This window comes from Pongo pygmaeus, chromosome 5 (assembly GCF_028885625.2).
Source record: "Pongo pygmaeus isolate AG05252 chromosome 5, NHGRI_mPonPyg2-v2.0_pri, whole genome shotgun sequence".
Classification (NCBI taxonomy): Eukaryota; Metazoa; Chordata; class Mammalia; order Primates; family Hominidae; genus Pongo; species Pongo pygmaeus.
Genome location: NC_072378.2, coordinates 43037878 through 43051799, shown reverse-complemented (window position 1 = coordinate 43051799; position 13922 = coordinate 43037878). Strand labels below are relative to the sequence as shown.

General features: G+C 40.6%; 1 protein-coding gene across 5 annotated transcripts in view; it reads right to left on the bottom strand.

Moving 5' to 3' along the window:
• Positions 1-13922, bottom strand: part of UBR2 (ubiquitin protein ligase E3 component n-recognin 2) — a 129044-nt gene that overhangs the window by 5082 nt on the left and 110040 nt on the right. For 3 of the 5 annotated variants that reach the window (XM_054493387.2, XM_054493386.2, XM_054493389.2), the window contains exons 37-45: positions 13155-13251; positions 12847-12914; positions 10850-10985; positions 10168-10258; positions 8347-8477; positions 7183-7291; positions 3872-3928; positions 2126-2203; positions 37-207 (exon numbers count right to left, since the gene is read on the bottom strand). In XM_054493387.2, the coding sequence (XP_054349362.2) occupies positions 37-207; positions 2126-2203; positions 3872-3928; positions 7183-7291; positions 8347-8477; positions 10168-10258; positions 10850-10985; positions 12847-12914; positions 13155-13251 (938 nt within the window). Of the gene's footprint in view, positions 1-36; positions 208-2125; positions 2204-3871; positions 3929-7182; positions 7292-8346; positions 8478-10167; positions 10259-10849; positions 10986-11063; positions 11427-12846; positions 12915-13154; positions 13252-13922 lie in introns of those variants that run through there. The other 2 variants (XR_010126837.1, XM_054493390.2) reach the window with 2 other exon arrangements.

Here is a 13922-nt window from a genome sequence, read left to right as displayed (position 1 = left end):
CAGATCCAAAGCTAAAAAGCCCCTGCAGGTCCTTACCTCAGGAAGATGCCCACTCCAGAACCACAGGAGTAGGTGTGAGCTGTGCAGGCTCCTACATCCTCCCCTTCCAGTTCAGTCTGGCAGCAGTAACTCTGGGAGCACAGCAGAGATCCACACACAAGGCACAGAGTTGGGGCTCTGCTCTTATCACCACCTGATTTCGGGCACCTCCAAGGGATAAAAAACCCACAAGTCATTGATCTAAAGAGTGGCTAAAGAGCTAGTGATGAAAAAACCAGAAAAGAATTCTGCAATATCAAGTAAAGCCAAAGAAGCGTATATCCTACAGTCTATGCAAGTTTATTCCTAGAATCTGATAGGAAACATCTTGCACATATATACAAAGACCATGTACTGGAAACACTCAAAAGAATCAGTAACTGGAGAAAAAAAAAAAAAATCATCAATAGGAGAAAAAGACAAATGGTGCCACTGCCATATAATAAAATACTATAGAGCAATGAAAAATCAATAAAGTTATAAACGTCAATACAGATAAATCTTAGAAACAATGCTGAATGAATGCAAAATCGGCTGGGTGCAGTGGCTCACGCCTGTAATCCCAGAGCTTTGGGAGGCAAAGGTGGGTGGATCAACTGAGGTCAGGAGTTTGAGACCAGCCTGACCAATATGGTAAAACCCCGTCTCTACTAAAAATACAAAAATTAGCCAGGCATGGTGGTGTGAACCTGTAGTCCCAGCTACTTGGGAGGCTGAGACTGCAGAATCACTTGAACCTGGGAGGCGGAGGTTGCTGTGAGCCAAGATCACACCACTGCACTCCAGCCTGGGCAACAGAGTGAGACCCTGTCTGAAAAAAAAAAAAAAAAAAAATAATAATAATAAACCATGCAAAATAACAATACAAGCTGCTCAGGAATAGAAACCTATATAGTTAATGTATACGAATGGAATGCTTAATATTCCATTTAGAATAGTAGGTATCTTCACAGGGAGGAGAAAGAGGCAACAGAGAAGAGACAGCTGGGGAGCTTCAACTGTCTAGGTAATGTTTAAGCTCTTACATTATTATATTCTTTTTTTTTTTGAGACAAGGTCTCGCTGTCACCCAGGCTAGAGTGCAGTGGCACGATCATGACTAACTGCAGCCTCCATCTCCTGGGCTCAAGTGATACTCCCACCTCAGCCTCCCCTATTATATTATTCTTTATGTTGCTTGTATGTTAAATATTTGATACTATATTAAAAATTACTGCCGGGCGTAGTGGCTCACACCTGTAATCCCAGCACTTTGGGAGGACGAGGTGATACTAAAAATACAAAAAAAAAATAGCTGGGCGTTGTGGTGCATGCCTGTAATCCCAGCTACTCAGGAGGCTGAGGTACAAGAATCACTAGCATCTGGGAGGCGGAGGTTGCAGCGAGCCGAGTTTGCAGCAAGCCAAGGTTGCACCACTGCACTCCATCCTGGGCGACAGAGCGAGACTTGTCTCAAAAAAAAAAAAAAAAAAAAAAAAATTACTAAGGGCTGTTACCACTTTAAGTGCAATTATTAAACATTCATGAATCAAATTTGCTTCTCCTACTCCCATTCCATGTCTTATTCTGAAACATAGTGAAATGACGCTTTTATAAGTTACGTAGTATAGAGTACTACAGATGTTATTCTTTTTTTTGAGACAGAGTTTTGCTTTTGTCACCCAGGCTGGAGTGTAATTGCTCAATCTTGGCTCACTACAACCTCTGCCTCTCGGGTTCAAGTGATTCTCCTGCCTCAGCCTCCCGAGTAGCTGCGATTACAGGCGCCTGCCACCATGCCCGGCTAATTCTGTATTTTTAGTAGAGACAGGGTTTCACCAAGTTGGCCAGGCTGGAACTCCTGACCTCAGGTGATCCACCCACCTCGGCCTCCCAAACTGCTGGGATTACAGGCGTGAGCCACCGTGCCTGGCCAAGTTTCTTCTTCTTTTCCTTTTTCCTTTTTTCTCCCTCTCCTCTCATAAAGTACTACAGATATGATTTCTCTACCCAAACAGAACAAAGAACAACAACAAAATCCTTCAAATTCTTTGTAGAGAGGTGTTTCCAGTGGCAGGGAATGTTCAATGCTAATAGCAAAACTTACGAGAAATTGGATGCTTGATTAATGAGGCTGCTGTAATCCTCTGGAAGGTTTATTAATTTGTTAGATTCTCTTGGATATCTGAAAAAAAGGGAAAAATTAAAAAACACTCCGTTAATTTAGGTCATATTATACTATATGGCACCTCCATGTACGCATATCTGCCTAGCCCGGGTAAAACGGTACGGCCTTTCACTACTTTACCTATTGCCAAGACAAGAAATGGAGTTAAACTAAAGGGGGGATTATTTTAGACAGTTTTTTTTTTTTATTTTTTAGATGGAGTCTAGCTCTGTGCCCAGGCTGGAGTACAGTGGCGCGATCTTGGCTCACTGCAACCTCCGCCTCCCAGGTTCACGCTATTCTCCTGCCTCAGCCTCCCGAGTAGCTGGGACTACAGGCACCCGCCAGCATGCCCGGCTAAGTTTTTGTATTTTTTTTTTTTTAGTAGAGACAGGGTTTCACCGTGTTAGCCAGGATGGTCTTGATCTCCTGACCTCGTGATCCGCCCGCCTCGGCCTCCCAAAGTGCTGGGATTACAGGCATGAGCCACCGCGCCTGGATAGACAGTAGTTCTTAATCTTATCAAAATCGCTTGGGGAGAATTTTGAGGGGATAGACATGCTAGGGCTTTAACTTTAGAGAAATTAGATTCAGTAGGTAGTGGCCTGAGTATTTTTTCAAAAGTTCCTAAGGTTATTCTGATGTATACTTCTAGTTGAGGATTACTGTTCCATTTATTAAGAGTTTTCGGACGTCAGGGTGGAATCACATTAAATTGTGATATTCAACCATTTTTGACTGATAAAAATTGACATTTCATGCAGCCCAAACTAATAAAATTGGGGTGTTATTTCTGGATGTGTAAAAGCAAACAAATAAGACAGATAATCTCTAGTCTTCTGGCTTTTATGGACGATGTATTTACCAGAACTAAGAGATATGGGTTGAGTATCCCTTATCTGAGATGCTTGGGACCAGAAGTGCTTTGGGTTTTGAATTCTTTTAGAGTTTGGAATATTTGCATTACTTCTGTTTGGATTCTGTAGTAAAGCATACTCTACCAGATCACAACAAATGCATCTCAATTGTTAATCCAGGTTGAGTATCTCTAATGTTAAAACCTGAAATCTGAAATGCTCCATAATTTGAAACTTTTTGAGTGCCAACGTGATGCTTAAAGGAATGTTCATGGGGACATTCCAAATTTCAGATTTTTGGATTAGAGATGCGCAACTTGTATAGTAACAATTGAGACACATCTTGTTAGGATCTGGTAGAGCACACTTTACTACAGAATCAGAATAGAATGTAAAAAGAAATGAAGAAAAAATAATTATAAGAAATGACTGGCCATGATTTGACTGATAGTTATTGAAGGTGAATGACAAGTATGTGGAGCCTCATTATTTTACTCTTCACACTTCTGGAGAGTTTTCCCATAATGAAAGAAAGAAAGAAATAGAGCTAAGAAAAACCTAGGAGACGCATTATATTTTTTAAAGCAAATATCCTAAAATATAACTTTGTTATTTGCTTTCTCTGCCAAGAATGTAGTATATTTATGTTCATAATTCTGACTTTGGTAGACTCATCATTAGATTAAAAAGAAAATATGAAGGCAACATATCTTAACCTTTTGGAATCACTAAAGCCTTGAGAAGTCAGTTTCTGAAGGAATACAGCACTTATGTCCTGATTCCACCCTTTCTCCCACCTCAATCAAGTTTTTGAGGCTCTTTAACTTACCTTATAGCATCTCTTTCACCTTCTAGATATCTTTTAACTTCACTGTTATGGCACCAACTTTAATGTAAACAGAGGGGGAAAAAACACAAAACACTTTTAAAGGGTTAGAACTAGAATTTTTTCCCCTCCATAGCCAATAAGAGGAAAATAATATTCTTGACCTAACATATTTACTTCATCAAAAGAAACCTGGAGAAATACTATTTTGCCTACAACTTTTAAAATCAGGAGAATGTTTTTTAAAAGCAAGAATGCTTAAATATATTACAATTTGTGGCTATAAACATCATTGTCTTACTAATTTGGATACTCTAGAAAAACTAGTCTATATTAATCTGTATTAATGCCAAGCTAACATTATCTGGAGCTAGAACACTCATATTAAAAATAAAACTTTTTTGGCCAAGTGCTCATGCCTGTAATCCCTGCACTTTCAGAGGCTGAGGCGGGAAGATTACTTGATCCCAGGAGTTTGAGACCAGCCTGGGCAATATGGCAAAAGCCCTTCTCTACTAAAAATACAAAAATTAGCTGGGTGTGGTGGCACGTGCCTGTAGTCCCAGCTACTTGGGAAGCTGAGGCAGGAGGATTGCTTGAACCCAGGAGGATGAGCTGTGACTGTGCCAGTGCACTCAAGCCTGGGTGACAGAGTGAGACTTAAAAAAAAAAAAAATTTTTTTTTTTAGTGTGGTAAAATATATATAACATAAAAATGACCATGTTAACCACTTCAAAGTCTAATGTTCTGTAGCATTAAGTACCTTCATATTGTTATGCAACCAGCACCACCATCCATCTCCAGAACATTTTCATCTTTCCCAACTGAAACTCTGTACTCATTAAATGCAAAATTCCTTCTCCCAGCCCCTGGGAACCACCATTCTACTTTCTGTTTCTATGAATTTGACCACTCTAGGTACCTCAGTGAAGTGGAATCATACAGTATTTATCCTTTTGTGACTGGCTTATTTCACTTAGCACACGTCCTCAAGGTTCATTCACGTTGCAGCATGTGTGAGAATTTTCTTTACTTTTCTTTTTGAGACAGAGTCTTGCTCTGTCACTCAGGCTGGAGTGCAGTGGCGTAATCTTGGCTCACTGCAACCTCCGGCTCCCAGGTTCAAGTGATTCTCCTGCCTCAGCCTCCCGAGTAGCTGGGACTATAGGCGTGCACCACCACACCTGGCCTACTTTTAAGACTGAATAATACTCCATTGTGTGTGTGTACACACCACATTTTGTGCATCCATTCATCTGTTGGACATCTGAGTTGGTTCCATCTTTTGGCTATCATGAATAATGCTGCTATAAATGTGGGTGTATAATATTGATCTGAGTTCCTGCTTTCAGTTATTTTGTAATCTGTACCTAGAAGTGGAATTGCTGAATCATAAGGTAACTCTATGTTTATCTTTTTGAGGAATTGTCATGCTGTTTTCCGTAGTGGCTCTATCATTTTCTATATCCCATGCACAAGGATACCAGTATACCAGTTTTTCCACATCCTTGTAAACATTTGTAATTTTCTTTTTTTAAAAAAGTAATAGCCCACCTAATGGGTGTGAAGTGGTATGTCAGTGTGATTTCCCCAGTGACTAGTGATGTTGAGCATCTTTTCGTATGCTTTTTTGGCTATTTATCTTCTTTGGAGAAATGCCTATTTAAGCCCTTTGCCTACTTTATAATTGGGTTTTATTTTTGTTGTTGTTGTTGTTAAGTTGTAGGAATTCTGGATATATATAGTCTGGATTTTTTCTTTTGATACAGGGTCTTGATCTGTCATCCAGGCTGGAGTGGAATGGCATGCAGCTCACTGTAGCCTCGACCTCCAGGGCTCAAGTGATCCTCCCACTTCAGCCTCCTGACAGGTGCATGTCACCATGCCTAATGTTTAAATTTTTTGTAGAGATGGGGTTTCGCCATGTTACCCAGGCTGGTCTTTTTTTTTTTTTTTTTTTTTTTTTGAGACGGAGTCTCGGTCTGTCCCCCAGGCTGGAGTGCAGTGGTGTGATCTCGGCTCACTGCAAGCTCCGCCTCCCGGGTTCATGCCATTCTCCTGCCTCAGCCTCCTGAGTAGCTGGGATTACAGGTGCCTGCCAACACGCCCAGCTAATTTTTTGCATTTTTAGTAGAGACGGGGTTTCACCGTGTTAGCCAGGATGGTCTCGATCTCCTGACCTCATGATCTGCCCGTCTCGGCCTCCCAAAGTGCTGGGATTACAGGCGTGAGCCACCACGCCCCGCCCCCAGGCTGGTCTTGAACTTCTGGGCTCAAGTGATCCTCCCACATCTGCCTCCCAAAGTGCTGGGATTACAGGGGTGAGCCACTGTGCCCGGCCTATTCTGGATGTTAATCCCTTATCAGATATGTAGTTTGCAAATATTTTCCCCCATTTTGTGGACAGAACAGCCAAATATTTAACTCAGTCACTAACTTGACATGATTGACAGGCCAATTTCTCCAGACTTCAGTTTTCTCAAATATAAAGTTGAGGGTATTGGACTAGATAGCCTTAAGGGTTCTTTCAGCTTTAAAAATCTATGAAAAGCTGAGTGTGATGGCATGTGCCTGCAGTCCCAGCTACTCAGGAGGCTGAGGTGGGAGGAATGTCTCAGCCCAGGAGTTCAAAGGCAGTCTGGAAAAAATGGCAAAACCCCATCTCCTAAAAACAAAAACAAAAACAAAAACAAAAACAAGAAAAAACCTATGGAAGAGAGTCCTTAACAAGTAAGTTCATGTAAAGAAATCAACATTTCTATCACTATTCCCCTTCCATGCAAATTTGTTTATGCTATTCACTAGCTTGGCAAAAAGTTTACTGAAAAGCCAGATCCTTAGCTAAAAAGGCCTACTCATAGGCCGGGTGCGGTGGCTCACGCCTGTAATCCCAGCACTTTGGAAGGCCGAGGCGGGTGAATCATTTGAGGTCAGGAGTTCGAGACCAGCCTGACCAACATGGTCAGGTCAAAGAACTAGCCAGGCGTGGCGGTGTATGCCTGTAACCCCAGCTACTTGGGAGGCTGAGGCAGGAGAATTCCCTGAACCCAGGAGGTGGAGGTTGCAGTGAGCCAAGATCATGCCACTGCACTCTAGCCTGGGTGACAGAGCAAGACTCTGTCTCAAAACAAAAACAAAAACAAAAGCAAAACAAAACAAACAACAACAACAAAAGGCCTACTCATTATAGTTTGAATTATTTGTGTTGAATTCTACCAGGGTCATTACTTGAGAATTTTGCTACATATGTGATAACTAAAGTTTGGTTCCATAGAACTATTTAATACAACGAAGAAAAGTATATAATCATTACCTTTCAATCAGTGAATTCATTATCTCACTATTTTCTTGAAAAAGGCAAAAGAGGTTGTTTGGTAGGGAAAGATAGTTACATAAATGTTCAAAATGGCTTGTTCCAGGAACTGCAAATGAAGAACAAGAAAAGAGTGCATATAACAACTAAGGGCATATTCTGCGTGAGAGTTAAGCAACAGCAGAGCTTAAAAAAAGGATGAAAGAGTTCCAATTTGCCAGGTACATAACTTGTAGGAAGTTAACAGAATGGCATGTGGAAGGAATCCATGGAAAATGATGCAATGCATCGAGTGCAGTCAGGCGACTCCTACATCAAACTGGTCCCAATGTCCTGGTGTCTCGGCTTTATCATTTGCAAAATGGTGTGCCTGCACAATCTACTGCACAGGGTTATTGTGAACACTAAATGATAAAAATAATGTATGGGTGCTCTGGAAAAGGATCAACCAATACAGAAATGTAAGATGGTTTTACCACGAGACACGGATTTAAATACCAACTTTAATCATCACTGCAAATAATCTGGAAGACTAAACTCTTTTATATAGTTCCTAGGCAACTAGCAGAATGGAAATGCCAGTGGTCAAACTTTCAGAGAGTAGCACTGCATGCAGGTACTCTATGGCCAGTGCCAGGCACTGTGGGATACAGAGATACAGTCAAGTCCACCTTCATACTACTTTTATGAAATGAATCAAAACAGAATATGGAAAACAGCTATGAAAGGGCAAATCAATTCCCAGATTAAAATCAGATTTATGTGCAATTATGGGTATTCTAAATTTTAATGCTATGCATGTTTCAAGTTAAAAATCACTTGAAATTGTCAGTTTTCACCTTTTCAAATCTGAGGAACCTTGTTTATGAATAATACATAACTGAACGTTTTGACATCTGAAAGCAAAACTACGATCTTTACGGGAGAAGGGCTTTGCAGGTGTAAAAACATTTACACAGAAGTTTAACAGTCATTTACTGAGATCCAAATAAATGGAGACATATGCATAAACATACATTTTATGCTATAAACATGTACATCACCATAGTCAATTAGCTATGCTTTGAACTTTTAGTCAATTTTCATTTTTGCAAGTGATCTTTATATTTGCTGGAGTAAAGGATTACAAACTCTCCCGACATTTTGAAAGAAAGTATAAATTACCTTGAATGTCGGGTGGGGAAGGAACTCCATTTAAGTAATGAAAAAATAAAGCAGAACACTTCAGGAAAGGCATGATTCCAGCTCTGACACTCCTCCACAGATGCCAGCCGGATGGTATTTCTTTCAAGGCACTAAAAAAGAAAAAAAAGATTATTGCGAAATCTACTAAGAAAAGGTCACTGTACTTATAGCATAGTGTGAAAACAGACTTGACTGTCATTTGGAACTGATGGCATGTATGCTTAAAAGTTGTGAGTTAACAGGCAAGTGGGTGTGTGTTATTATAGGACACCAGGTATAAGTGGTGACATAGCCTCCAATGCTGTTATTAAATTTTTTGAGACGGAGTCTCGCTCTGTCCCCCAGGCTGGAGTGCAGTGGCGCAATCTCGGCTCACTGCAAGCTCTGCCTCCTGGGTTCATGCCATTCTCCTGCCTCAGCCTCCCGAGTAGCTGGGACTACAGGCGCCCACCACCAAGCCCTGCTAATTTTTTGTATTTTTAGTAGAGACGGGGTTTCACTGTGTTAGCCAGGATGGTCTCGATATTCTGACCTTGTGATTCGCCCACCTTGGCCTCCCAAAGTGCTGGGATTACAGGTGTGATGTTATTAAAATTTATAAAAGTAACATAGTGACATAAAGAGAAAATGTGGAAAATGAAAAGTTGTCCAGGCTGGACTCAAACTACTGGGCTCCAGCAATCCTCCCATCTCAGCCTCCCGAGCAGCTGGGACTACAGGCACATGCCACTGCACCCAGCTCCTAGGAGCTATATTTTAAATAGATTTATAATATTTTGGAACACATTCATCACTATATCAAACTATTCCCTTGCAAACACTTAGATTGGTTTCAATTATTTGCTAATATAAATAATATCAGAGTGTACATCTTTTTCTTTTTGAGACAGGGTCTCACTCTTTTGTCCAGTCTGGAGTGCAGTGGTGTGATGGCTCACTGCAGCCTTTACCTCCCTGGGTGATCTGACTACCTCAACCTCCTGAGAAGATAGGACCACAGGCACATGCTACCATGCCTGGCTAGTTTTTGTATTTTTTGGTAGAGACAGGGTTTCACCATGTTGGCCAGGCTGGTCTCAAATGCTTGGGCTCAAGCAATCTGCCAGCCTCATTCTCCCGAAGTGCTGGGGTTATAGGGGTGAGCCACCGTGCCTGGCTGGAGTGTCCATCTTTATATGCCTATATGTTTTTTTTCTACATGTTGAATTATTTTGTTAATGTAGGTTCTCAGAACCTACATTAGGTTAATGGGATAGTCAAAAAACAGACATTTTTATAGGTTCCTGACTTTACAGATTCTTGACATATATACTATTGAAAGCTAAGCAAACTACTGAATTGCTATTTGTAGCAAATCATGACTCTAACCATACATGGAATTCTAATAATTTCATTTTATTCCTGCCACTACTGAATATTACCTTAAAAATAAATTATGCCAATTTAACTTGCAGTTTTAAATTCCCATTCTGAATGAGACAACATAAGTTTTAGAGTATCAACTTTCCAAAGTACCTTTGATCTATCCTCTAGTCTCTGTCAGATCCTCTGAGCAAATGAAGTGTTCCACAGCCAAATAAATGTGGGAAGCTCTGCATATTATCACCTTTCTCCCAGATTTCCAATTATGTTAGTATATGAATAGTTCAGAAAAGCCCTGCAGATCACTCCACATCTTATTTTAAAAACACGTCAACAGGCAACAATTTCCCCTAATTAACAAACAAATTCCTTTCTCATGCTATAATCATCTAGCAATATTTAGGGAAATGCGTTATCATGTAAAGATAACTAACTCACCTTCCCGTATACTGGTGAAGTGTTTTATACAGAGCAAGAACTGCTGATTCTTCTTCACAAGTGGGATTTTCTTGATCCATGCCATTCTCTTCTGAAAGATAAGGAAATACTAGTACTCTGTATTTTCCAATTAAGTGCTATCAAAAGGACTGAAGACATTAAGCATGCAAATATATTCATAAACTCACATATAACATGAAATATTCCTAGAAAACATGCAAAATTGTAATCCCTCAAGTGAGAGCACAATATTGATCTCAATCAAACCAAACAGCCAGCTGGCATGTTTTAAGTAAAATCAAATAAATATAGTCTTTAAGTGTATGAAAAACAAGAATTTTGAATGCAAAACATAATTTAATGATGAATTCATGTGGGCATTAACAAACATGTAAGTTAAAACAAAATTGGCATTCTAAAACATAAGATTCTAAAAGATTTAATTACTATTCTACACAAATATTACTGAACGTATGAAATTAAAACTAGAAACATTCACATTACTAGGAAATTTTAAGAGGAGAAAGAAATGTTTCAAAACTTTTCGCATGAGGATACACAGAAAAAAATAGCCTTATTCATGTATTATTCTCATCCAGATACCTTTTCCTCTAATACTTTTTTTTAAACTCAGAAAACTGAAGTATTTCCTTCAAGAAACTGACAAAAAGGCAAGAGTTACCTGTACATGAGGTAAGTAAGATCTGTATGATGTGTGCCATAGTAACCAGATGGAAAATGTGAAGGTCTCCAGTGCCAAGGCTGATCCCTGAAAAATCCTGACACTGCAACGCAGGGAACGCAAGCACCAAGCCCACCTAGGCACCAAACATAGGACGTCAGACAGGTCGCCTTTCCTTTCACAGCTAAGCACATTTCCATCTTCTTACTTTTACTTTTATTTTGAATTTTTTTGAGACAGAGTCTTACTCTGTTGCCCAGGCTGGAGTGCAGTGGCGCAACCTCGGTTCACTGCAACCTCCACCTCCTGGGTTCAAGCGATTCTCCTGCCTCAGCCTCCTGAGTAGCTGGGATTACAGGCGTGCAACATCACGACCGACTTTTTGTATTTTTAGTAGAGACGAGGTTTTGCCACGTTGGGCCAGGCTGGTCTCGAACTCCTGACCTCAGGTGATCTGCCCACTTCGGCCTCCCAAAGTGCTGGGATTACAGGCGTGAGCCACCGCGCCCGGCCACATTTCCATTTTCTTACTGTGATCCCTCCTGAGTTCAGCTCCTCCCTTTAAGAAATCTTTGCTCTTAAAGAAAGGGTATCCATGTTAGAAAATCCAATAGGACTGGCTACATGAAATGACTTAAGAGTTACAGGACTCTTGATGGGCACTATGATTTCCTTAATCCAGTGGGTCCCCTATACATAGCTTATTGTTAACAAAAACAATATCTGAACTCTCTCCAGGACTGTAGGCAGTTGAAAAAACATGGGTTTTGGACCCATAAATATCTAGATATGAATCCTACCTCCTCCTCTTATGAGCTGTTTTACACAAATTAACATCTCTGATCAGGCCTCAGTTTTCCTATTGGTAAACTAAAGACAATAAGTTACATGTAAATTGTAGAGATGTAAGTGCGAATGTATGTAAAAGCTGGCAGGTACACAAATGCTAGCTCTGTTGGCCTCCTGCTGTCTGCATGGCAGTATAAGTGGTGGTGGTTTTAGTTGCAGCAATGAGAACAGTAACAGCCAGCATTTATTAGGAATATACTGCTCTAAGTGCATTACATGGATTAACTCATTGAGTTCTGACATAGTCATATAAAGTAGGTACTAACCAACTTAAAGGGGCAGAATCTGAGGTCCAGAGAATAAGGGCACAGCACTTGGGCCTGCTGGGTGTGGCAGTACACTCTGTATCCTGTGCAAGGGAACCCAGTTGAGGTAGGGCTGAAATTTGGCTACCCACTATTTGGATAGCTGTGTGTCTTAGCACCAGGATGTCCCAGCTCAGAGGACATACCTTTCCCTGAATTATAAGGGGCTTTCTGCTGCTAAGTAGTGTGACCACAGGGCTGTATCTGCCAGATTTTCGAAAATGTACAAAAGCACTGTATGGGCCAGCAGCAGTGCTGTTTTTTTTTTTTTTTTTTTGGATGGGGTCTTGCTCTGTCATCCAGGCTGGAGTGCAGTCGTGCAATCTTGGAAACTGCAACCTCCGCCTCCTGGGTTCCAGTGATTCTCCTGTCTCACCCTCCTGAGTAGCTGAGATTACAAGTGTGTGCCACCACGCCCAACTAATTTTTTGTACTTTTAGTAGAGATAGGGTTTCACCATGTTGGCAAGGCTGCTCTCAAACTCCTGACCTCAAGTGATCTGGGGTGAGCCTCGCAAAGTGCTGGGATTACAGGCATGAGTCACCACACCTGACCCGTTGCTGGTGTTTTTATCTCTTTACAGGTTAAAAGCACAGAGAGGTTAAAATACTGACCTCAGCCATAAAGCAAAATAAGAGTCAGAGGATGTCTCGATAACCAGGTTAAGTCTCTCAACTAGGTTCCTAAATATTTTCTTTTTGAGGTTTCTCATAAAAGAATTATACTCAGAAGGGGTAAGGAAATCACATAACTCCTTCCTGTCTGCCACTACACTGTTCACCAAACCTAAGGTAAAGTTACATAGTATGACGTAGAAGTCCAAACAAACTGCACAATACCCACCAATAAATGAAACATGTCAATATCTAATATGCATGGAAGTTCCTCATGGCTGTCATTAGGCACCAGTGCTAGAGATTTAAAGAGAAATACATTAGCATATTTCATACGCCAACATATGTTAAAATGCATATAATCTGCTTTAAATTTACCTTCTTGCAAGACACATGAGAATTTATAAGCTAGAGCTTATATATAAGAAAACCAGTACTACTAAATATTTAATTCATTATTGAGAGAAGCTGTACCATTAAAAACAAAATTTCAGAGGATGAAAAATTACAACATGTTATAAATGTATTAATACTCACATGCAAAAAGTTTACAAAAATGTCCTTGCACCACTGAAAGTGATGCCACTGTCCAGTGTGCTGCGGCAAATCTCGTCAATGACCTAAGACAGTCATCCTAAAATAAAGAAACCAACACAATTAACAAAAAACCAACATGCAAAGCAGTTCTCTTTCAGGAATGCTAGTTCAGAGCACAGCTGGATGCACAATGAAACTGCTCTAGATGGTATGGAACTAGATCTATGACATCTCAATGACATAACTCTAACACAGGATAAATGGAATGGGAAATGTCTAAGTGTATGCTGAATAAATGAAATCTATCTCTTTGCCACCATGTTGCTGGTTTTCTCTGGAAAAGAAAAGAATATAGAATATATGCATCTGACAGAAAGCAAGGGACACTCCCAAGATGCGGATGCAGGCCAGGAGTGGTGGCTCACGCCTGTAATCCCAGCTACTTGAGAGGCTGAGGCAGAAGAATCGCTTGAACCCTGGAGGCAGAGGTTGCAGTGAGCTGAGATCACACCACTGCACTCCAGCCCGGAAAACAGAGCGAGACTCCATCTCAAAAAACAAATACACAAGCCAAGATGCGGATGCAGTATTCCTCTCTGTTTATCCTAAAGAGATACTCTAAAACACATATCTCTTATGTTTATCCTAAAGAGATACTCTAAAATGTGGATACTCTTCCTTAAAATGTAGAGTATCCTAAAGAGATACTCCAAATATTGGGGAAACTGTCCAAGAAGATGGTGGCACAAATGAGGGTGCCTGCAGCTA